General features: G+C 37.6%; 1 protein-coding gene across 1 annotated transcript; it reads left to right on the forward strand.

Moving 5' to 3' along the window:
• The first annotated feature begins 22 nt into the window (after positions 1 to 22).
• Positions 23 to 27,005, forward strand: LOC124159609. Its single transcript, XM_046535533.1, has 13 exons — positions 23 to 283; positions 1,673 to 1,852; positions 1,950 to 2,165; positions 5,588 to 5,808; positions 13,085 to 13,331; positions 14,203 to 14,407; positions 16,418 to 16,494; positions 17,414 to 17,543; positions 22,910 to 23,009; positions 23,126 to 23,295; positions 25,638 to 26,469; positions 26,578 to 26,723; positions 26,815 to 27,005. Exons 1-13 carry the CDS (start codon positions 23 to 25, stop codon positions 27,003 to 27,005), a joined length of 2,976 nt encoding a protein of 991 aa, XP_046391489.1.

The raw sequence follows: 27,005 nt of genomic DNA on the forward strand, positions 1-27,005 counted from the left end.
CTCTATCTGTGTCATCTTCAAAATGAGTGTAGACCGGAGAAAGTCATTGTCAGCCAAAACAAGAAAATCGACCGGAGCTTTGAATTTTAAAAGCAGGACAAAGTCCGCCAATGAAAAAGATGGCGATAATGTTAAGGAATATGACGCTTTTACCACCTTTAAATATCACGAAGAAGCATCCGGAGACAGTGATGAGGCAGACACAGTGTTCATTTTTCCTCGGAACTGGCCAGAGTGGAGTGATTATGAGCTGAATAACGAGGATTGGAGAAATGAAGAAGCGGTAGATAAAAAAAACGTAAACCCGTGGTCTCCAATGTTGGATTAATATTAGTGTTGAAGTAAGGGATGAATAGTTGGTGAAGGGATTGCATCAAAGTGATTTATACTGGATGTACAGATGAATGAAATAGCAAATAATAGATAATGGAAATGTTCCACTATATTGATTAGAGCACCTCAACTCATAATATACTGGGGCTTATCTGGGAAGTTACCATTTTGTTAGATCTCACATAATATATTTGTGAGAACAATTAAGAGTAATAACATATATACTATACATATGAATATGAAAACTGCGATAATGTTCTGACTATAGTTCTGAAACTAAAAAAAAACTGATAATGCACTAAGTATATATAGAGGTGGATGTATACCACTGAAAATTTAGTTCTGTTAGTGTTTTTTTTTCTTTTTGTGTCCTGTGCTTCTTCCCAACCTGGGATATTTTTATGTTATTTACCTCGTCGAGGAACATTTCGAAGTATATATATAGTATAGTATATCTATTAATTAGCCTATAACTCCCCCTTCACAAGCCACTGACTCTGGCATTATGTTATTGAGTGCCGACGATTTGGATCCAACAACACTATGTATTCTCAAGTATATGTATAACTGAGAAATATAAAGAAATATTTAGGGATGGACGGATCTAGGATTTTTTTTCAGATTCGGATCGGATCCTTGATTTTCGGAGCCGGATCTTTCGGATCGAATATTTTTGGATCAAAATGCATTTCCAAATTCCTGACACTGAGATTCCCCCGATGATTGCTCAATCTCTTGGAAGAGTCACACTATGTCTCAGTCGTATTTCGCCTTTTTTATTCTCCACGGCACAAGTTCTCCTACGTAACCTCTGCGAGATCTTTCAAACAAAATGGTTCATGAGTAGGACAAGAATCGCATGCGACAGCACATTCGAAGAGAGAATTGGAACTCTTTCCACCCTTATGGGGCGTTGTTTTCACTGAAGCTATTATTTAAAATTTCAGATCCAGATCCGATGTCTTCCGCGACTTTGGATCCGATGTATCCGATGAAGGGCAATATCCACGGATATTTGGATCTGAGATATCCGATCCGACCATCCCTAGAAATATTTATAACATTTTTGGTGACCATTGTTTGCCATAGCAGCAACATTTTTAAAATTATAGGAAGCATATATTGACATTAAAATTATTCTTTATTTTGAAACGTGTTTAATGTTAATATTCCTCGCATGTTTAAACTTAAGTTGAAAACAAACTCACCCATTTTTAGAATAAAATGTTTATGCCATTATTATTATAATGACTTGATTGCTGTCAACTGCGTTTTAAATGGCTATCGGCTAAGCATTTGGCATTCATGATGATAAGTTGTGCTCTTATATTATTTGCAGTTGACCTCACTGGACTTCTTTCACGACCCTGAAGTTGTTTTACTCCCACTTTCTCAAATGCGGATATTAGATTGTTGGAAGAGACCGCATGAAGCCTTCCAAAGTGCATGTGTTCTGTATGATGATGCTGCCCCATGCATTGATATTGTATCTGCCAACAAGCACCTTCTTGACAGCAAGGTAATGTACAAGAAAATTATCCTGTTTCAAATTTATTTTAAATGAGAGCGTTGGAGTCGGGTGTGATGACATTTGTAAATATTGCTTGTAATTGCAGTGCATGAGATGGGTGATATCATCAATCACAATGGTACAAAAACTGGTCGACGATGGTACTTTCACTATCGAAGGAGCCAATGCACAGCATACCCCAAATGGAGGGATTCCGTGGAGGCCATGGCATCATGTTTACTCTCTCTGCAAGGCTGGTGACACTCAACATAAACCACTCATCAATCCTAGTGGAAAATATGTTGTGCGACTATATTATCTGGTAAAATTAATTATTTGTTTCTATCATGGATGTACATGATGGCAGGGTTATCCACCCCACCCCCATGTCCTCAACTCGCCATGACCTCAATTGCTCACCTCTTTCGGAAAAAAAACCTTTTAATTTAAATATTAATTCCTCAGAAATTCCATCCAAATCCACCTTTTCTTTTACTTACAATGCCATAATATTATGGATTAATAATCAGTCGCATCATTTTATTCTTCTTTGTCTTCAGCTTTTCCCTCATAATTGATGGTCAATGTCCCAGCATTTATTCCTTGATCTCACTCTGTTCCTTGCCTTCGGATCATTCCTTTATACCACATCTCTTTATTTTATGCAATTCCTTCACTGTGTCTTCAGTCTTCCTCTGTCTATGATATGTATGGAAATATTGTATGTACTAACTCTTTGGCAAAAAAGTCCGCATGTGGCTCCTTCCTGCTACCAAATTTGTGAACCACCCCTGAACCCTTGCATCGTGGAGACCCTCTTCTTCTCAATGGAGAGCATTGTCCGTGCAATTTGGCTTTCCTGTGACATAAGATTCTGTTAGAAGGTTGTACAGTAGATATTATTTTTGTTACATCCCTCAAAAATGTTGTATCAAGGTACCACTGGAGCACCATGCTTTCCTCCCATTTGGATCCCTGCGTACAGAAAATATTTCCTGATCATCATCATCACTGATCAACAGTCCTAAGATTGGTATGAGGCAGGTCTCCTCTCAATTATTCTATCAGCTAATCTTTTCACACCTACATATTTCTTCTCTTTCACATCCTTCTTTACCTGTTCCATATATTTTGTTTGAGTTCTTCCTTTTCCGTAAAAATTTTCTTTAAAATTTCCAATGAATAAAACTTGAGGAACTTTGTTTCCGGAAAGTTTAATTGACCTCTCAGCGACAATACAGGTTTGGAAAAAATGTGTTCAGAGTGAACTGAACTGCCAACAACACAAAGTACTCGGGGGGGGGAAAAGGTACAGAGGCACATGGAGTTACGCTGCACAAAGAGCTAGTCGTGCTTGAAGGGAGGGGGAGTCCCAAATCATTAAATGTGACATGCTCTGCTCCTTCTGTGGAGTCACTAATTTGTGCTACCTTGCTTTCACAGTCATCATCATCATCATCATCACTGGATCACTGGTCAACAATCCTAGGATTGGTTTGACGCAGCTCTCCACTCAGTCTCCTATCAGCTAATCTTTTCGCACCTACATATTTCTTCTCTTTCACATCCTTCTTTACCAGTTCCATATATTTTGTTTGAGTTCTTCCTTTTCTGTTCTTGTCATCCACTTGTCCCTCGATGATTGTCTTCATCAGGCTATCATGTCTCAAGATGTGGCCTATAAGGTTGTTCCGTCTTCTTATTAAGGTTTTCATGAGGCTTCTCTTCTCTCCTACTCTTCATAGCACTTCCCCATTACTAACTTGGTCGATCCATTTCATCCTCATCATTCTTCTGTAGCACTACATTTCGAAGATCTCTGCCTTTGCTCTGTCCGCTGTGGTCATTGTCCATGCCTCACTTCCGTATAGGAGCATACTCCAGATGTAGGTTCTTATAAATTGTTTTTTACTCTCTCATATTTAAGTTTCCGGCTGTAAGCAGGTCTATCTTTTGGTGGAATGCTCTCTTTGCGTGGGCTATTCTGTTGATAATTTCTTTCTTGCTTCTCCCATCACTATGTTATCTTGCTTCCCTAATAGCAGAATTCATCCACTTCTACCAGCGTTTGGTTCCCTATTTTAATGTTGGTCTTCACTTCTTCTTTTCTGCCTCATCTTGGTTTTCTTTGTGTTTATTTTCAGCTGATATTTACCCATTACCCTACCCATACTAATCAGAATATTTTTCAAGCCCTTATCTGTTTCTGCTATGACGGCTATGTCATCGGCAAATCTTAACATGCTGATTTTTTCTCCAAAGACATTCACTCTCGAGGCCTTTTCTTTGATTTCATTTATGACTTCCTCGATGTTAACATTGAAAATTACGGGTGACTAAGCACAACCTTGTCTCACTCTAATTCTTGCTTCTTCATAGCTGGGCCCTGATTTTATCACTGCTACATTTGTTTTTGTTTAAACTGTGGATGATTCTTCTGTCATTGTAAAGAACCCCAATTTCTTTTAGGATTCCAAGCTTTGAGTTCTGATCCACATTGTCAAATACCTTCTCTAAGTCTACGAACGCAATGAGTGTTGGCTTGTTCTTTTCCATTCTCTTCTTTATGAGCTGTCTAAGGGCCAATATTGCTTCCCTTGTGCCTTTGTTTTTTCTGAATCCAAATTGGTCCTCATCCAAATACTCTTCTACTCTTCTATAGATGATCCTTTTCAGTATCTTCGACCCATGTGTAGTCAGTCTTATGGTCAGGCCTGTGCTGGACCCCTTCTTAGGGCCGTGGATGGCCATGGCCAGAGGTCACCAGCAGTATGCAGGGGTAAGACTACCAGAATGATCCAGAATAAATTATATTAATTTGAAGTATTGTTTTGTTTACTCAAGTTGGTGTTAATTATGCTGTTCAATCAGGGAAGCCGACTTACAAGAAATATTGGGGGGGCCCAAACCGGGGATCTTGCCCTGGGAAATTTTATAAGTAGTGAGTTTTAAGTTTTTTAAGCATTTTAGAAGAGTCATATGATCAACATTAGAACCCTGATAACACGAAACTTGATATCTGGACGCTCCGGGGAAAATTGACAAGCCTGACACATTTTTTCCTCACACCCATAACAAATTTTTGAGGGGGCTCGGGCCCCCTCAGACCCCATGGAGTCGGCGCAAGTGTGTTCAATGATACATCATTGAAAGCAAGTCAACTGCTCAATGCTGGTATTGTGACTGTTAAGTTTCGGAACAGGAGGGTGCCAAAAATTTCCATGCTGGTGGGTACACCGGGATAGGTCCTGGCGGCCCAGCATGGGACTGCTAATGATCCTAAAATCTTCGCAGTTCTCCACTCATTTCCTCTTAGGAATTCAGATTTTAATGTTCCTCTCAAAGTCCTTTGGTATCTCACCAGTCGAATGCATTTCACTAATGATTTTATAAAGCTGGTTCTATGTCTTCTCTCCTGCATTGTTTTATTAGTTTTACAGGAATATCATCGATTCCAGATGCTTTATTTATCCGAAGGTCTCTTACAGTCACATCAAATTCTGATCTTAAAATTGGGGCTCCCACATCATCCTCATCCACTTCCTTCTCGTTTTCGATAGCATTCGTTCTTAGGATGCCTCCTTTGTACAAATCTCCCAGATATTCCTTCCATTTCTTCCCTTTGTCTTCGTTTTCAATCATTAGTTCTCAATTTTTGTCCCATTGGGTATTATGTCTTACCCCTGATATTTATGCCTGATTTCCTGATATCTCTATTTTGTAAATTAATTGCATTCTTCCCAGGGCTGTTGGAGAAAAATTATTGTCGATGATACCCTGCCATTTGATTCAAAGGGTAAAATGCTACTACCAGCAAGTACTATAAATGGAGAGCTTTGGCCTATGTTGATTTCTAAGGCTCTATTGAAAATTGCTTCTCATACATGGAATAAATTTGAAAACACAAGTGGTTTCCATCCAATTACTTGTTTGACTGGATGGATATGCGAAGAATTAACCAATATGTAAGTTTTCATTGTGAATTGGTAGATAAGAAACAATAAGAAGTTTATAATTATATAACTACATAAGAAAATTATAGATATGTAATTATGTATATGTACCTGCCAAGTAACTATTTCTAACCAGGGAACAACAATAATAATAATAACAATGTTTTATTGGTCAAAATTATTCAGAAGATACACAGACCTCATCAGAAAAAAATTCAATTCTTCAATGATATACAGGCATCCCCCGAGTTACGTAAGAGATGCGTTCCGGCAGACTCTGCGTAAGTCGAAATTTACGTAAGTCGAACCTTTGCGTTAGTGCTTCAGAGATTGCGATCGGCACGGTGAAATTGTCAGCGGAGAAATGCGCGGTAAATTCTCGGTGAAGTTTCATTCAATTCACTGTGATATTCATGAACTCTACCGCGTATTCTTACGTTATTAGATACAAAATCGATAAACATTAATATAGTCTGGGAGTTGCATCTCGAGCATTGCCAATCAAAATGCGTAATATTATTCCCAGAGTTGACCGATCGCGTGGATTTGGGAAAATTAACGTAATCATTTGAAATACGGTTATCGCTTACGTAAGTACGGATTTACGTAAGTCGAGACATACGTAACTCGGGGGATGCCTGTACAAGAAAAATTGCAAACAATCACAGTGTATTGGCTGTGTATATTACTATAAAATGTCAAAAGTGTTATGTTTAAAAAATTCACCAACAGAATACAATGCATTAAAGGCTAGCCATGAGTGAATCACGCTCTTAAATTTAGCCAAGCTAGTCATTCTGGCTGAGATGGGTAGAATTTTTTTTTTTTTTTTGTTCTCTGTACCATTCCTGTTCTCCCCCATCGGTTCTCGGTTCTCAATATTTGGTTCTAAGAAGGAACTCTTTTATCTGAATTAATGGCAAATTCAAATGAACTACCACAAGAAGTGAATGAAAATAATTTCACTAAAGAAGTTAATTACTGGGAAAGCTCTGTAAAAAAACTTCACTAAAACTAGGATCGTCTCCATAATTTTATTTGCCGAGTAAAAAAGTTTTAATAACACGCTGTAAACCCTTTCCAGACGGCGGAGTTTTCGTCTTAGCATGACTGCTGTACTGAGCCCCAAGAGACTTTTCTTTCTCGTGGTATGGAGCATTTTTGGAGGGCATTCGTTAAGAAGGGTCTAGCAGATTATTATACCCTCTGAGCTCCAACCTTTTTCGCCCCCTCACAGCGGGGACTCCGCATTATCTCGGACTCGGTGGGTTGATGTGCTCCCTCCTTTCCAGGTTTACGACCATACCTGTGGCATTGGTTCATGGTCAACTAATGGATTGCTTATATATATTTGGCACTTGGATAATTGTTGCTTGCACGTAAATTGCAGACTTTGAATTGTATTCCTCATTTATTTCTGAGCATTGTCAAATTTTAAATGAAGTTCTAAGGTCAATGTTAACGGATTTAATGCATCAATCATTTCAATGCCGAATATATGCTCCAAAAATTTTTCTTATCGAATTCAAACCCTTCCAAAAATCTCATTAACTATTTCTTCGAAATGCATTACTCGAGGTAAAAAAAAATCCTCGCAAGAAAAGCTCTTTGTCTGTCACAGGGCAACCTTGGTATCCCTTGGAAAGTACGCTCCACACGGGAATTCAGAACACCTGTGAAGCTTCTCTGATAATGCATCCATCAGTATAATTATGTTTTTTTCGGAATTTTTAAAATCCCTCATTTTGTTTGGAGAATACGCTCCACCACGGGTTGAAATAACTCATGAAGAGCTTCTCTGGAATTCCACCCATCAGTATAGAAACGTATTTCTCAGAATGGGTAAAGTTCATCCTCGTTCACATACCCACAATTCTTTTTGATTATAAAGTTTCCCTTCACTTCTGTCTCAGTCGTTCTTGGGTTCAGACGTTTGACGTTTTCATTCTGTGAGTGATAAATTTACTGTATTCGTCGTGAGAAATTGGCAGTGTACCACCAGTGTTTTTTAATCTCTGTTTGCTGTGGCTGGAATCATGCGAAGAGATTGAAAACGGATCAACAGATACATATTGGAGATTTGATATTATTTTGTGGTGGGAAATGGTGGAACAACAAAATGGAAACAAACTTTATAGGAAGTATTTCAGAAAAATATTTGAATAAAATTCAACAAATTAAGGAAAAAAAATATTTAAAAAACAACTTCGGGTAAGCATTACATATCAATCATAATATGATAATTACACTGAAATCGAGATATAAGTCAATATTTATCGTAGAATTTTCTTTAAAAATTGTAAACGCTGCTCAAAAGAAAAATAATTCAATTCTTAGTTTATGTTTCTTGAGAAATGAACAAATATTTATTTCGAAAACTGGCTGTATAAACAATGGTATGACCGCTGTCCCTTATAAGTGGTATACCGCTAAGAGGGATTATAAAAGACGAGGGGTCCGGGTACCTGCCCCTGGATTCCGAGGGTAAATCCTAAACCCCAAAGCCTTGGGTCCCGAGACAAAGACGACGTAAACCCACGATCGTCCTAAAAGGGGGAGAGCTAGAAAACATATATGTATGTACGGCTTCCGTTCTCCTGGCCAGGAAAATCTCATACGTAAATATACGGCCGTTGTCTCCCGGGTCAGGTAACGTCCACACACATTTATGCATGTATAGCAGGGAAAAGGTGAAAGAATGTATGATTGACTAATATGTCACATTACATGAGGTAGCCACTGGTTCTTTCTCCAGGTTTTGATTTTTTTAAATCCAACGCTTTACTCTATCTGGGTCTAATCTATTCTTTTTTGGCGGAAATATTGCCTGCAGTACTGAACAAGCGTTCACTGAAAACAGTAGTGGTCGATGTTGATTTTGAAGGGCCCCACGGAATATGCTTGGAGCACAATTTACACACTGCATAGCACCTGGATCAATAGTGAATCTCCCCCAACTTCTGATGACATCATCTGTTAATTTGCTATGGCTTGTGCGTCAGTTCAAAATATATTCTTTGTCCTGTGATTTAGCTGGAATTATTACTTTAAGTGACAACTTATTTGCATACTTCGCTGTCACAGTTCTTATAACCTAAACAATAAACTGCTCAACATTGTGGCACAGTGAGGATAAAACCCCCCCAGAGCTCAGAGAAATTTTTAAGTTTAATCCATTTTACTTTATTAGATTGATATTACAAATAGAATAGTGTAAGGATTAATAAAATATCCCTCAGAAGCCGTAAAACTCACCATTTTCAACCATTTACATTGTAATTCTGCAATTTACTAATCTTGCACCAACTGCTTATCCTGGTGGGTATACCAAACCCCCACACACCCAGGTGTAGTTGCACCTAAACCCCCTCTAGCCTTGATTCCTGGCTGCGCCCCTGGCTCAACACGCCAGCACAGTGACACCATGCATGATCTGAGCGGCCATGAGCTAATGCAAAATTGTAATGCGGTGTTGCATTCTGCAGGATAACTACACTCTTCAATGCCTTCCATAGGTTTATCAACTGACAAACAAACTCTTGGTACTGCAAGCAGTGTTCGTATGTTGAAGAATTATTGTGTAAATTCATGATTCAATTGTGAGACCACTTTCAGACGGAACGATTTTCCGCTGGCCGCCGCTCATGGCACGGCACACGGCATTGCAGAGAGTCGTCTCGTCTGAAAGCCGCCTGAATTTCATGTCAATGGCTGCAGACCATTTTGGATTTTGGCACCAAATTCCAAATCCTTGCCACCGTTCTGAGCCGGTTCCAAAGCATTGACTTCATGCGGTCAGTTTTCAATACCGGTTCCTCAGGCCAAGAACAGGAAGTACCGACAACTGGGTACCGGAACCAACCCATCTCTGTAATATATATGTATGTATGTAGTACAGTATACATAAATGTATCAATATAATTATGTTTAAATAATTTAAGCTTTGAAATTTAATTTAATAATGAAATAAATTCTTAATCCCTTAGAATGTTTTAAATTATAAACTGAATAGAGATGTGCGAATAGTATCCGCGAATACTCGAATACCTCGAATACTAGAAAGTATTCGATATTCGAGATTTCGAATAGTTATGCGAAAAGTACCGCCTCGAATACCTCGAATACCTCGAATACTTTGAATTTCGCGTCATACACTGTCGCACGCACGTCGTTGGTAGTGACTCGGAAAAATGTAGAGAACTGTAGTCATTTAGTGCTCGCAGCGCCGTTTTACGCAAGTTGACGAATTGCATCAAATTCGTGGATTTTAGCGGTGAAAAGTGTTCGACGAGGGGAACCGAAAATAGTCGGGTGAAAAAATCCGAAAATCCCCGATTCCCCCCACCGGGAGAAACTCAGTGCCGTGGGATAGCAACCTTAGGGCATTTCCCACGATCCTCTATCCCCCTCCATTCAGCACTCGCCTCAACCACTCTGACGCTTTCCTCTTCTCCGAAATCAAACAAAAGGTCCCAGCTCGCGCAGGGATCGCATTACGAAGACCCCTGCTTCGAAAAAAATATCGAGTTACAAGAACAATAAAAACGTGTTTCACGCCCTCCCCCCATTTCTCACCCACTGACCTTTTTCTGGCTACCTGCTTCGAAGTTCCCCATTTCTGGAGGTCAACTGCTGTGTGAGTACCGTGGGATACTTACATTAGCGCATTTCCCAAGGTCCGGTATCCCTCTCCATTCAGCACTAGCCCCCCCTCTGAGGCTTTCCTCTTCTTCAAAATAAAAAAAAGGTCACAGCTCGCGCAGGGATCATATTACGAAGACCTTAGCTTCGAAAAAATACGCGAGAACAATAGAAACGTGTTTCGGGCCCTCCCTTTCCTCCCCCACTAACCTTTTTTTTTCCTACCAGCTTCGAAGTTCCCCATTTCTGTGGAGGTCAACCGCTGCATGAGTCATCTATTAGCACAAAGGGTGTCTAAGAATGACTTTCGTCAATTGATGTTACACCTTTATTGAATTGAAATATTAGTAATGTGCGCGTAATTTCAAAAAGAATAAGACCAAACACGATGTATTTCTGAGTTTCTTTAAGCATTTTACGCAAAGAAATAAATGTCAAAATATGACGGAGACTTAGCATTCTGGCGAAACTCGATATGAGCAGCAGAGCTTCTCGGAAGTTGATGCGGTATTTTTTTCCGAAAACATATATCAAGTTACAATTTATGAGTGGTGCTATAAATCTTTATTGTTACAGTCACAGACAAAAGGATATTTTCTCAGAATATTTGGTTTCTCCCTGATAGCAATTCCAATTAATCTTCTTATCTCGTGAGAACTCCCAAAGATGGACTGAAAATAATTGAAGAAAATCCGGTGGAAAAGAGCTTGTATTTTGCAAAATGCCTCAGATTGTCAGCTAGCACTTGGCAGCAGGAGTGGGGGTAAAGCGATGTTAGTTGAATTAATTATATGCCCAATTGTTTCCATAAAATTAAATTATTCATTAATCAGCTAAATTCCTGTTCGAATCATTTTAAGGAAATCAAAATTACTCCCCAAAATCTTGTGTTGCCTGCTGCATAGGCAACCGAGTCAAACATTCCAGCATTCATCATTTAGTATTCGAGGTATTCGAAATTCGAGGTATTCGAAATTCGAGGTATTCGAATATTCGAGCTATGATTTAATATTCGAATTCGAGAAATCTGCTATTCGACCCATCTCTAAAACTGAAATTTTAGCCAAAAAATACCCAATAAAATTAAAAAGTGGTCAAACCTCAGAGAAAATAAGCAGTTAAAATTTAAAACCTCAGAAGTCTTGGAAACTGTGAAAAATGCTCGTTTTGCTCAATATTCTTCATAGAAGATTGCAATATTCTGGGTAGGAATGATTTTTTCATGTTAAAAAAAAACTTTTGGGCTATGCCAATAGCATGACGAGTAACTGCAAAAGTTTTAACGAAGAATAATTTCGTACATTTGGATGGCCTATACATTTAAGCTGGAGAGGGAGGTCATCAACAAATATGACCAATACGCTGAGATGCCTTGAAGTGACCATATTGTTACATGAAGTAGGTCATATAAGTAAGTAGGATTAACTTCTCTTCAATTAATTTAATAAAGTATTCGGACCCCATTCTCTTTATTCGATGGTGAGTGATTCAGTCTGGTAAGAGTTTCTATGCACTGCCAGTCATCGCACCCCGAAGGAAGTCCTCTCTCTCACGATGTTCATGAGTCTCTCTCTGTGAAATCTTTCTGACACTTTCTGTACTCTGAGTGACCTTGCTAGGGACCTTAGAGTGTGACCTCAGCCAGGTGGTGGTGCCTAGAGGTGGGGCTTCAAACTACAAGAAGCCCTACCTCATTTTATCTCATCCCTTTTTGAAGCCATAGCCAAGATAAGAAAGTATCATAAAGTTTCCATGGTGTGATATAGCTATTTAATCAATATTTTAACTTGTTGTTGACTGTAAATTCAGCGTAATAGGGTGGTTTCCTATAATTCTTTTATTGCCTAATTCGAAAGATTATTACTCCTGAGTACGTATTTCACGCTTTTAGATTTTTAAATGATGATATCTATTTTTCGTGATTAAATGAAAAGTGAAAATTTTCAAGTGCGCAAAAACATGACAGCTAAGTATGAATGCTGGGAAAACTCCATGTGACGTCATTCTGGTTCCCGCTGCCGCAAGTGAGGTGACCTTGGGGCGAGGCTTTGAGTGCTGATACGACGCAGGATGCTAGCAGGTAGCAGAGTACCCTGCTAACTGGTAGCGCTTGGCTTAAATAAGGATTATTAATACCTTATCAAACGAAGAAAACTTTCCGACCTTAGCCAGTTTTAATAGGTGATTATTAAGACATGTTTTCCTGAGCTCTGTGCCTCATGCATGCATTGGTAATCTCAGACGATGTAAAAACTCCTATCTACTCGTATAGAAACTAGGTCCCTGTGACGTCACGTGGAGTGGCATCGCATGAGCGCCAATCTGGCCTTTTTCAAATGAGGATAAAATTGACCATTGCCATTTGTCTGAACCGGTATTTCTAAAACCAAATAATTTGTATATTATGAATATACTAATGGTGGGTAACGAATCGCAATCAAGGTCTTTCGTTGTCTTTGATGGAGGAAACTACCCTATTGTATCCAAGACAGTAAGTCATATTTAACATGCTGTTCAGTGGGAGCTCACAAAAAATTTTTGCCACATTAACTGTGACACTAGGTAAGGAAATTCTAGACGCAGGATATAGCTGTTTTCTCTCTCATTAGTTTGAATACGCAACTTATTTTTGTTCGTGCTATTTCAGGGAATTTGATAATTTTAAATTATGGAAGATGATCAGTTGCCTTCTTGAGGAAGAGGAAGAGTTACCAGTCAAGGAAGAAGAACCCCCTGCAGTCCAGAAACCTCCTGAAAGTTCAAAAAAGGAAAAGAAAAAGGAGAAATCGCCAAAGAAAGTTAAAAGTGCAAAGCAGAAGGCTGAGGTTCCAGAATTGCCGAAGAAAGTACCAAAACGAACAGAAGTAGTCGGTGTTTTGAGCTACTGGAGTGAGGTAGGCGTTGAATGAAATTATAAAACACATTAATAGATGGCTAATGATTTTGTTTAGATGTTTTCTTTTACGTAACATTTCCATTTGTTGCCTTCTTGTGTCTGATTTGGCAATTGAATTATTTCACAGAAAATTTAGCAGTACTCTCATAAATGTATTTAGCATGCATTATTTCAATCTGTCATCAGTGGAGAAATTTTAATTTTATATTACTGAGTATTGCATATTGTACACTCCCTTTTATTGGGAATTAAGCTTATTACATACATGCATATTCAATTTATGTTTAAACAGATTAAAATACTAGAATTGAATAACTAATTTAAGTAACAGAAATATTTATGTTACATAACAACAAAGTGTGCATGAATGTTATTTAATGTAATAATGAGTGAATGAAATTTAATGAATCTAAGAATGTACATTTTTCAGAGACATTTAAATATCCCAATTCTTTATCATGAAATACTTCACATGCACTATAATTATGAGTTTATATTTACTTCGGTAATGTTGTAGTATTATTTAATTTTTGTCACCTATATATGCCCAAGATGGGTATCTTTCAGTGTAGCGCACATTGCATTTGTCGGTATTATCATTATTTACACACGAGAAATAGTTTTTTCCTTTAAATTTCCTATATCCATTTTGGAAAACCTTTTCTTATGATGATCATTCTTGATAAACTGATGCATCTGTTATACTGCAATGAGTGTGGTATTGCTCATGTCACTATAAGCTCGCTCTTTCAAGTTCAAGGCAAGGGTTTGTGAGTGTCTCCTGTATATCCACAATAAATTTTATCGCCAATCTCAAACTTAGACCTGATTGTTGCATCAAAGGAGTCTGTATTCATTTATATTTGTAGAAATATGATGCAAGTGAAGTTGTTCAGCAAATTTTTCCAAAGAAGGATCAGTCTCAAGAAATGAAAATTACCCCAGCTGATGCAAGGTTAAAAGCAATTAATTTTCCAGTCCTTTTCCAAGCATATAAAGAGAAAAACGATAGCAGTGAAATGAATGAGAATGATGATTACATGAGGAAGAAAAACCTTCAAAAATCAAAACTTGGTAATTATTTTGTGATTACAGTTAATTGTATACCTATTAAGATTGTTGATACAGTTTATTGTGATTCCTCAAAATATTATTTAATTATAAGAGCCCTAGTTTCACGGATTTCCTGAATTTCGGCTGATGTGCAGGTCATTGAAGATCGATTGTTATCATTAGATCATGCACTAATGCCATTATTTTTTATATTTTGAATTTTAAAGAACCATATTAAATACCCAACTCTGCTATCCCTAATTGTTAGGAATGTGCGAGTAGTGCTATTTGATCTCGAGTCGAGTTGAAAACTACACGCGAGTATCGAGTCGAGTCGAGTTTGGTTATTTGTGGACCTGGCAATATGACATTATATCCGACAACTTATTCCCATTTTTCCAATTCCCTTGCAAATTTTCTATTCTGAATTCTTAGCCTGATATAAAAAGGAAAAGGTAATGAGAATTTTGATGGTAATTGTGCCAGAATTAGGAGATGAATGAAAATAAATGTTCAGTTCCATAAGTACAATTGAAATGAACTAATCTCTAGTAGTATATTGTCACTTTAATTTATAAATGTATCCAAACTGAAAGAAAGAGTCCTGAATGAAAGCATTTGCACCATTGTAATAAAGATTACATACGAAAATGAATCATGTGATATTTGATCCTTTCAAATTCTCATGCAGAAAAGTCAATTATTCCACAATGATTAGGTAGCAGGTTTTTGACATCTCCATGTTACAATACTATTGCACGCAGAAAATTGTCTTTCGCTACTCGTGCGGCTGGACAAGTATTTTCTCAAAATAATTTCTATATTTGAGAACTAGGAATTTTTATTAAAAATTATGCCAACGATTTTGTAAGGATCTTGAACCTTCATGGAATGTAATTGGGCAATGCAAAAGAACTATAGAACTTAGCTTTGGATATAGAACCAATTTTTTTCTTAAATTCTCACTTTGTTTAATCAACCTTAGCAATACTCTTGTTTTTGTTAGTTCAAGAAGGGAGCGAAATGCAGAAAAGGAATAAACGAAAATTAACATCGGACATAAGTAATATTCAAAAAGGCAAGATTCAAGGTGGCCCTATTTGTGACATCAAACAGGGAAAAACCGGCATTGTCCACTAAAGCTGAAAAGTTACATGTTAATTCCTAGAAATCTAAACAAATTGTATGTATTCTCCCAGAGTTCAAGTTAAGAAAGTAGAGTAGGGTATGAAAGTATCATGCAGTAAAGTATGAGCGACGCAGAAGTTCACTCCGATTATTCCCATTGAGTACCAATGACTCAACTCTAATTTTCGAGTACTTGCACACCCCCACTAATTGTCTCTCTCAGAGATCCAATAGTTTCATTCTGAAGCACTTCTTCGTTCTCAATACCAGTTTTAAGGAACAACTACATTTTTTTCTTGAGTATATTTCATGGAATGAGGGATAGCAACACAAATTGTGATTTGAACTTATTTTTGCAACACCCATAAATACATTTAAGAACTTTGTTAAAACAGAAGACTGGTAAATGTACAGTAGTATAAAATTTATTACTGTTTTCCAAATTTCCTTTTGGTGAGTCTGGGTGACTTTGTATTCATGTAGTGTCTCTATTTTTATAGCATTTCTTATTGATATATGATCACTTACTCTTATGTAGTAGTGTACATCTTGTCTTTCTTTTGCATTACTACACAATTGGCTTATTTGTTTGTAGGGCGATCTTGAAAGGATTTTTTTTTGCCTTTGGATAAAAATTATGACATATGTACAAGGCACGATGTTATTGAAGTGAGATTGAGTACATGCCTCACACATCTGTGGGCCAGCCCAGAATTGGGCAGCAAAATTTGAAAAGTTTATTAAAAGAGTTATTTAATATTTATACATAAATATATATTTCCCATTGTATTTTTTGTCCCCTCTCATAATCTCTTGTCTCTCTCATTTATCACAGTTGTTTTTGTAATATCAAATACTAGTGATTTCTCCATGTTATTTTTCAATCAGAATCCTTTTTTTCAGGTGAACAGAAATGTATTCCAGAGTCATACGTTAAAGCCTACAGCCACTTTTTTGGGATGAAGGAAGATACGGCATCCGTAAGATATTTTCCTCTTTTCTCTTTTCCGTGTGCATTAGCTCATCAGATTGTGAACTGTTTTCACCTAAATTAAGCTAGATTAAATGTTCAATGCTGATTTTAAATTACATATTGTCCTCAATTTACTTATTTATTAAATCCAAGAGACATTTTAAATCCATAGGACAAGTCAGTACGTATAAGGATGTAATAAATTGGGATCACAGCATAAATTCATTCACGGAGTAAAACAATTAGTTTTGCAAAAACACTTTCAATTTTTTTGCAAAAGTCCTATAACAATCAATCCTTTTCAATTCTGAAGGCATTTTATTAAACAGTTTAAGACCAGTTGATCTATGTCCAAGAGCAGCACTCTTAAGAGTCCTAACAAAACACCTATGGAAGTCATCACAGGTCTTGTGTCACAATAGGGTGGTTTCCTATAATTCTTCCTATAATATTTCTCAGATGTATCCTCCACAATAGGTCTGAGGTTATCAGAAATCCCAGATATTTGACTTCATCTGCTTCCTTTCTGTTAATTCTGCTGACAACATATACATGATGATTGGTGGATGACCTATGCAAGGAATGTACTGCCGTGCAGTTGCTCAGATTAAGCTCTTGTTTTGACTCCATGCATGAACGTTACTTAGATCCAGTAATAAAATTTTAAAGCTAATTAGACAGTAATATTGGTGATTGTTTTTTGGGTTCATTTCCCATTGGCTCATATTTTCCGGACGACAGTTTCGGGCGCATTCCAGCTCCTGTCTTCGTTTTCGGGACCCAAAGACGGGATTTGCTGGAATGCGCCCCAAACTATCGCCCGAAAAATATGAGTCAACGCGGAATGATCCCGAAAAACAATCACCAATTAACTCACCGCAGAAGCCTCCATAATAATTTTAAGACAGTAATATTTTTCTCATCAGGCTCCAGTGGCAGAAGTGGCCCCCTCTCCCCCTGAGGAAGTTGACAAGAATGATTCAAAGAAGAAAGGTGGAAAGAAAGGGCCCAAGGGAAAGAAAGATAAGAGTCCTGTTGGTGGTGGTAAAAAGTCAGGTAAACCCTTTCACCGATCTTCAGCTGAGTGTTGTATCATGAATTTGGAGGTCAACCATTATTCAAGGAAATAAATGTATATCAGCTAGTGGCTTGCCTTAATGAGGTCATCCATAGGTGCACACAAAATGTGATACATAATTCCAATGAGTAAATATGTATCATTTGCCTGGATCTGAACCTGGATCTCCTGAATTTACATGAGGTGTTCTACAATTTCGATGTAATTTTTTTGTGGCGTTCACGTTTGCAATGTGGTAAATTTCTGGGTTCAGTCCTCATTGTAATTTTGATGTGATGCTTCACCTGCTTTTACATTTCTCCTACGTTTACTGTACTGAATGCATCCACTGTTCAAGCTGAAGCGGAATGTGCTTCAAGGGTGTCTGCTATTTGTAAGTAAAGATCCGTGAAAGTGGTTTTATTTTTTGCTATAATTCTTTTAAAACTATGTGATTTCAGTGTTATAGAAAATCTTGGCAGTGTTATTATAATGTTAAATGTTTTGCACATTTTCAGGTGTTTTATTATTTTTGGTGCACATTTCACATTTGCTTACACTTTTTTCAAGCATTTTACATAACATTAAATACAATTTCAGCAGTACAATATTTCTGATAAAACTAAATGAAGGAAATGGTTCAAGGTACATATATCAATGGTTCAAGCATTAATAGTATAGACTGAGCAAGAAAAGGTGCCCTGTGAATACATTACTTGATTACTTGTGTTTGTGAGGAAGAATAGAGCAAAAATTGACCAAATAGTACTGAAATTTGTTTTCAGTTTCATTGCACTAATTTAGACCAATAACACAATATTTAAGCTCTTCCTTCATCTTTTTCCCTATAATCAGAATGTGTGCTTGATGAATACGATTGCCAGATGGCAAAACCCCCTACCCTTCATGTACATATATACTTCGAGAGCCTTTCCCGAATTTTTGGATTATCAAGCTTCTCTACACTAATTCCAGCATTTAAAAACGCTTCAACAGTAGGGGCAACAAACTCCTCTTTCACCTCCTTCACTTTCTTTGACTGAGTAACTGTCTGTTCAAATGATAGCTGTCATTTTGGGGCTCCCCTTTCTTTCGCACGCTTACGTGTATCGCAATTGATGTGCTTTAATAAAGTGCCATATCTTTCAGATTCAAATCTCTTATCCCAAAACTTACACAGTAATATTTTGTCTTTCACATAAAATCCTTCTGAGATGAATTCACTCGCCCTGGTATGAACAGTAACTCTAGGTTTTCAGCATTTTAAAATTCCTTTCCTTCGTTTGATGTATAAAGCCGTAGCCATGATTAAAAAGAGTCCAAGTACGAATCACGCCCAATCATGACTGTGTTTTCAAACCGATTGCAGGGTAGCTATGTCCTTACCATAAGTAATGCATAACTTACATTTTGACCAAAATTTTTCATGTCGTGGGCTCCTTTTTGATAGCACTCACCTGGGTGCCGAGGGAAGGTATAAGGTTCAACAAAATCGCTTAGTATCAATTACAGCTGTTGCCAATCGGTCAAGAAAGGCCGTGAAAGAAGCACGCATAACTAAACACAATCGGATATAAATAAACTTAAATCAGGGGTGTGTTGAAATGATGCGCTGGGAAATAATCGAATTTCAAATTAAGAAAAAAGTCGTTATTCAAGCCTAAAATACCAACTTTTGCATAAAAACTGAAACGATACATGAAATCATATTAAAATTCGCGTTACCGAAAATCTAGGAGCCTTACTCATATGGTAAAATGCCTGATGCAAAATTATAGTCATGGCTATCCGATGCTAAGATATTAGAATATACACTAAGGATGAAATTCCCCATGAAAAAATCATTTGGTCCAGCTGAAATCTAAACCTGGATATCCTGATCGCCGGTCAGGTTCGAATCCAAGCAAAGCTAAATGATTTTTTCATGGCTTATATCATCCTTGGCACATATAACATTGTACCTGTGTGCGCAACTACAACGTACAGTCACTTGTTCTATGCAGTGCTTTGGAAGTTATTGGAGTTTTTACTGCTTAGCAAATATTGTACCAAATAAAGCTTGAAAATGGGAATTCTCCCGTTACAAGGTAACTTTAATTAGACACCATGCCACTTGGCCCTCCTGAGAGCGATGGGTGCGGAGACTGCCTCTTTTCTCCTGCAGGGCGTTGACCTAATGGTCGCCAAAATGGCTCATTTGGGAGAAGTGGGTCGGCACTCACAGTCAGTAGCCTACTGCATAGGTGGGCCTAGTCCATGACAGAAATTAGGGGAAGCAGCGGACAACAAGAGGTGAGCCTTGTGCGAAGGTCTTCCATGGTTGAACAGGAGGGGGGAAACAGGGGAGGACAGTTCCCCTGAAAATTAGTTTGCCAATGTTTATGTTAGTGTATCGTCCAAAATATGCAAAATGTTGTTATTATTTTTATTTTTTCTACTTTGCACGGGGTACCCAAAAGATTTGTACTATTCTCATTAATGCAAAGTGAAAGCACTTATCCTGAAATGAAGACCCATTAGTAATTTTTTCTCCTGCAAAAGGAATTCTAAATGCCAGTAGTGGAACATATGGTCAAATAATCAGACAGAAGTAGTTTTGGAAGGCAGGATTTATAGATAACAAAATCGGGAGCACTTTACAAAATGTCAATATTATGTTTCAATTTCTAAACCGTTATATGTATATGGAAGTCAATCGAAAATATAAGATGCACAATTATATGTGTACAAACGTGTACTATGCAACGTAATGCACACATACCTACTTTTTCTAATTATTGCATGTAATCCTTATTAATTTCATCATTGGATATAACAGTGGAAATCATATTAATACTATTATGCTAATTCAAGCAAAATTAAGATGCTGTAGTGAACACTTCTCATCACTTTTATGGTACGGTGTAATGTAGAAACTCGTGATCCATTGATAAATCGATAAGTAAAAGTGACAGAACCATTATTAACAAAGTTAAATTATGTATTTTGGAAATGTGACATATTTGGACTCATTCTTTTTTTGTTTTTGGTACACATTCCTATTCTTGATACATATCATTTGGAGATAAAACACTAATTGTGTAAAGTTATAGGTTGGCAACGAAGATCACGGTACATACGTCACTCACGCTATCAGCATGTTTCAAAAATTTGGGGCCAGGAAGGCAGGTTGCGTGAAAAGAGGGGAGCTGGCAAGAAGGAGAGGGGGAGAAGCTATTCGAAAGAATAACCACTTCCCATCGTTCTCAGGTACCTTGAAAATTTTAGACATCAGTGAAATTTTCTCTGGCTATAAAACTCCAGGCTCCAACCATTCCCACTCCCCATTCCTCTTCCATTTTTAATGTTTCACAGGGAAACTCCAGGCTCTAACCTCCCCATTCAACTTCGATTTTTAATTTTTTACAGGGAAACTACTTCCATGCTTAAAATGCTTAAAAAAAAATGTCAAAAATACCGTGTTTGATGCAATTTGTCTTTTGAATTTTGTGCATAATACGAATATTTCAATCCAACCAAGATATGTACCTCATCATTTGTGGGAAGTCATGATTAGACTCTCTTGAGCCCAATAGGTGACTCATCCTTTTGGTCTTGAGAGAGAAACTGGGAGCTTCGAAGAAGGTTGGAGCGAGCAATGATCCGGGGTGGCCGAGGCTTGTTAGGGGGCTACGGAGGGAAGGGAAACATTAGAGGAGTGGATTGAGGACTGATGGGATGTGGGGGATTTTGGAAAATGTGGGATGTATTTATTATTCTACAGCACTGAGCTTCTCCCGATGGTAGTTCCATCTCCTAGCGAAGATTCAAACTATGTGCCCGTCGTGTTGAGCCTCAAATCCACTAGAGTTTCTGATGTATACAAACTCCTGGCCACTTCCGGGAGAGCCACAAAGCTGATAATGTTTGGCAGGGCAGGGGACTGAAAGCAATGTGGGGGAATATTCCACAACTTTCCCCCTCCATCCATCCAAAAAAAATTTAAAATGACAGAAATACAGGATTTTTGGTACATTCCGCATTTGGTACATTCCGGCTCTGTCCACAAAGCTATTGAACATTTCTTAAATGTTATTAGTTTTTTAATGCTTAGTAGATGTGCAATTCATACGATGTTCCAATTATTTATCTACACCCAAAGATAGTTCTTCTTAAACCAGCCAAAGTTGAAGTTTCAAACTGAAATTTTCCGGAGACTTCGATAGGTGAATACCACAGTTGGGTCTAAGAGCATTTTTCTCAAATTCAAATATCGAATATGAATACTCAATTTTTTTTGGAATACCTCTCTTGAATATTGAAAACTGCATTACTGAATATGCATTTTTCACTATATATCGAATACAAATGAAAATTGAAATAAAAAATGCTGAACAATTTGCAAGGCTCTCTACTTCAAATTTGGCTCCCAAATTCTGATACAACTGTCACTCACGAATACATCAAACTTGTACCGCAATGCTATTGTTCTTCCTTACATGCATATTGCTTGTTATATTATTAGTATGCTTTATTGCATTCTTTGAAAACCTAAAATTAAATGTAAAATCGGCAGTAACTTTAAAATTAGAAAATGTAAAATGTAAATTTGATCATACAAAAGGGAGTTAGAAAAGGAACAGCCTTCGCGTGTGCATTTGAAGGCATACATACATTTTTAAGTCTTGTTCTTGTGGAGTCATCTGGATTGTACATATTTTAATCCTTATTTTCTATGATAAGTTTTCATAAAAATATTATTAAATATTTGAATGTGCACCAAATGTGCAAACCAAATATGCAAACCCTCATGTAAGCCCCATCCATTGTCAATGGGTTTAAATTGAATCGCGAACGATCTGCGTGGTGTATTTGAAATTTGAATAATTGATAACTTTGTGTCATTGATTACCAAATAGTGTAAAAAGCTCATTGTTCGAGGTATTCCGTGATTCGACTATTTGAACGTCCCATCCCCAGTGACTATGCATCTCCTATTGTATGCAAGGTACGCAACCCCTCACGCAAAATTGTTACAAATATTTCCAAATGAAGTTTAGACTTGAAATTTCTCATGGTTATTGTCAATGTAAAATCTTACTCGGTAAATAATGGAAAACGGAAGTTCCCATCAATTTCCTCATGGGAAATATTCAGAACTCTAAAACCCTGACACGATGTGGCAAAGATGGACAGAACATCCGTCTATGTGGGTTTTCAGAGGGTGGAGCCCCCTAAACGAGTCTGCAATATACCATTAGTTGATCTCCAAAGATAGCCTTTGTTCCTTAATGCATACCATGCAATATTGGTGTCAGCCAGTGCATGGACTAAGTCCAGTTTATCCAATACTGTGTCCATGAGACTCATTACTAACCATTTTCAGGTAAAGGTAAATCATCTGCAAAGAACCCTGTCAACATGGGGCCAATGATGATGGATTCAGGAAAGTGGATCTCATTTAACTCACTTTTGTCTTTGATGGAGTAAGTACACCCTGCAGGTATTTTTAAAGTAGCTTTAAGTGTATTGTCAGTCTCAATATAGCAATGGAATTGAATATAATGTAGAACTAACTACCTAATGCGTGATCAAACCCTAGAGGCATCATATTGGTCCATAAGCCTTCACTTTTTAAGTCCCACTATCAGAAACCTGATTACAGTCGGCTACTTGCTCCGAAAAATTTAAGGGAAACTGAAGATTTGGATGATATTGATGAAGAGAGTGAACTGTGTTCTGAGTTTGCAGGAGAAGAGAAAAGCTATATTTGTATCCTTTTAAAGCAGAGTAAGATGATGCGAAGTAAGTAGAGATGGGTCGAATAGCAGATTTCTCGAACTCGAATATCGAATTCGAATAGTAAATCATTGCTCGAATATTCGAATACCTCGAATACTAAACAATGAATGCAGGAATGTTTGACTAGGTTGCCTATGCAGCACGAAATCCAAGATTTTGGCGAGTAATTGTGATTTCCTTTAAAAACAGGAATTTAGCTGATTAATGGAATATTTTAATTTTATGGAAACAATTTGGGCATATAGTTGATTCAACTAATATCTCTCTCAAATATCCTAAGGGGATACACCACCTCGTGAAAAAATGATGTCATGCCATCTCGGCATTTACACCCCTACGATGGAATTCTGTCTGATGTATACATTCTTATCTACCAAACGCCATTTCAGCGGCACGCCCAGCTGATGCTCAGCTTCATCCAACTACTTATTTTCAACAGGTAGCTCGCTTTACTCCCACTCCTGCTGTTAAGTGCTAGCAGACAATCTTAGGCCTTTTTTTCTAAATGCGCGCGATTCTCCACCGGATTTTCTTCAATTATTTTCAGTCCATCTTTGGAAATTCTCACGAGATTAGAAGATGAATTCGAATTGGTGGTCGGGAGAAACCAAGTATCCTAAGAAAATATCCCACCGTCTGTGACTGTGACAATAGAGATTTATAGCATAACTCATAAAATACCATAAAATAAATTGTAACTCGATATATGTTTTCCGAAAAAGATACTGCATCAACTTCCGAGAAGCTCAGCTGTGAGAATATCGAGTTGTGCCAGAATGCTAAGTCTCCGTCGTATTTCTTCGTCTTTCCGACATTTATTTTCTTGCATAAAATGCTTAAATGAAGTCAGAAATACGTTGTGTTTGGTCTTATTCCTTTTTAAATTACGCGCTCATTACTACTATTTCAATCCAATAAAGGTGTAATATCAATTGCCGAAAGTCATTGTTGGACACCTTTTGGGCTAGTAGATGACTCATGCAGCAGTTGACCTCCAGAAATGGGGAACTTCGAAGCAGGTAGGCAGAAAAAGGTCATAGGGTGAGAAAAGGGGGGAGGGTGTGAAACACATTTTTATTATTCTCGTGTAACTTGATATTTTTTTCGAAGCTAAGGTCTTCGTAATACGATCCCTGCGCGAGCTGGGACCTTGTGTTTGATTTCGGAGAAGAGGATATCGAGGATATCGTCACAGAGGGTGAGGCAAACGCTGAATGGATGGGGATTGTGGGAAATGCGGCAATGTTGCTATCCCACTGCACTGGATGAATGTGGGAAAATGGTCAGTGGGGGAGAAAGAGGGAAGGGTGAAACACGATTCCATTATTTTCCTGTAACTTGATATTTTCTTTTGAAGCTTTTGCTTTATGGTCTTCGTAATACGAACCTTGCGCGAGCTGGGGCCTTTTGTTTGATTTCGAAGAGGATGAAAGCTTCTGAGTGGGGGTCGAGGGCTGATGGATGGAGGGGGTAGAGGATTTTGGGAATTGTGTGACGAAGTTACTATCCCACGGCACTGAAGGGTATTTTCGGGTATTACTGGGTATTTTCGGATTTTTTCACCCGATCAATTTCGGTTCCCCATGTCGAACTCTTTTCACCGCTCTAACCCGCGAATTTGATCTAGTTCGTCAACTTGCCTAAAACGGCACTGCGTGCACTAAACGACTGAAGTTCGCTACATTTTCCGAGTCAACCACCAACGACGTGCGTGTGACAGTGTATGACGCAAAATTCAAAGTATTCTAGGTATTCGAGGTGGTACTTTTCGCATAACTATTCGAGACCTCGAATATCGAATACTTTCTAGTATTCGAGTATTTGCGGACACTATTCGCACATCTTTAGAAGTAAGTATTGGGCTAGGAGGAAAAGTTCTCATATGTTTGTGCTAACTCAATAGTAATGTTGCATGTACGTATATGCAATAACTCACCTATGAATCTACGTTTGCTAATCAAATATTCTTTTATAGCAGAACTTAATGCAGTGAATTTTAACATTAATTGCGTAATTGGTAGTATTTCCATGGACTGTATTATTATCATGAGTTTTATGCATTTAATAAGTGATGGCATTGTGTGCATGGCATATAACTCAGTGATATCAAGGGTTTGTGATGAGAAAGGATTGAAGAATGTCATTCTTTCTCCAAAGTCATTGGCAATCAAGATAAAGTATGTATCACCACTATGTCTTGTACATATTTGCATCATGCACCATTTTGTACTAGATTGCTGGGCAAATAAAATAATAATAATCATAATTTTGTTTTGTAGTGTTTACTCTGAATTCTTAGCTATTGCAATCAGACCTGGATTCTGCAGAAGAAATTGACCTTATATTGGGATTATTTATGCTCCCTACGCCAACAAACCTCGAAGACAACTACAGTAGAGCTTTTGATCTTATGTTGAATGCATGCGAAGGAAGCGATGAAGAATATTTAAATTACAGTTCATCTCGTCGCATTTGTGATACGAATACGTCTCAGAGAAAGAAAAGCAAAGTTGAGCCATTTAATGAGCCATTTCATTCTAGTGAAAAATATTTTGATCAATGGATAGACTGCTGTGGTGATATCGTTTATGAACTTGATGGTGACAATGAGAGATATTTTCTCTGTGATCGTTCATTTCTCGCTAAAGATGATTTCATGGTGGAAATAAATGTGGATGAGGATGGTGGTGATGATGATTCAGGTGAAAGTGAGTGGGAGTGTGAAGAGTATGACATTAAGTTGTATAGATTTGGAGAAACGATCAAAAAAGGTGTGGAATGCACAAGTCTAATTTGTTTTGATGAACAAAGACGAGTGTCTGACCCTTTGCCCTTGGATTCATCTCACCAAACATTCTTGGGAAAGAAGAACATCTTGTACAATGTGCTGGATATGGAACCACAGATAAATACTTATCTGCTAACTAATAAACTCCAGGGTTCAAAAGAGAATAGTTTTAAAACATTTGAGGACATTGAAACATTCTATGGACACCCTACAATGACTCATCAGCCTCAGTCTTTGAAAAATTCAACATACTTAGGGATTGAAAGGTTTACGTGGGACAGAGGTAATGCTGATCATCCGGAGATGCAGTTTGACATAGTGAACAGGAGAACTATACACTTAGTTCTCCCACCTGGGTAAGAATGGCATGATTTCAATAGTATAATAACATATGTAAGGTGGTAATTCCATAATCTTACCTGAGTGGTTGAAATTATTGTATCTCTTGAAATTATCTTTGACAGACGTCACATCTTTGAGATGCTCATTAGATCCCCAACATTCTACTCTCTGGAAATTATATCAAACGTGGAGATTTTTCATACCATTTCCAAGATTGATATATTATCATTCATGACGGAAGATTGTGCAATATTAGCAAGCCGCGAGAGTAAAACATTTTTCTCATTTGTTTGAATTATTGATACAAGCCCAGAAAACCTTGCAAGTTCTTTATTGTCTTCTACATTTTTTGCTTTCAGATGCATTTCGTCAAAAGCTGGAGACATTAGTATCCAGCTTGGATAATGGAGGATTCATTAAAGCTAGAAGGGATCTACTCAACTCTTATCTCCCTCAATGCTACAGTGAATTACAGATGGCTGAAAAGGAGTTTATTCACAAAGAAAGTTTATTCACTTTTATAATCAAACTATACCATGTAGTGTGCTAA

Source organism: Ischnura elegans, chromosome 5 (genome assembly GCF_921293095.1).
Source record: "Ischnura elegans chromosome 5, ioIscEleg1.1, whole genome shotgun sequence".
Lineage (NCBI taxonomy): Eukaryota > Metazoa > Arthropoda > Insecta > Odonata > Coenagrionidae > Ischnura > Ischnura elegans.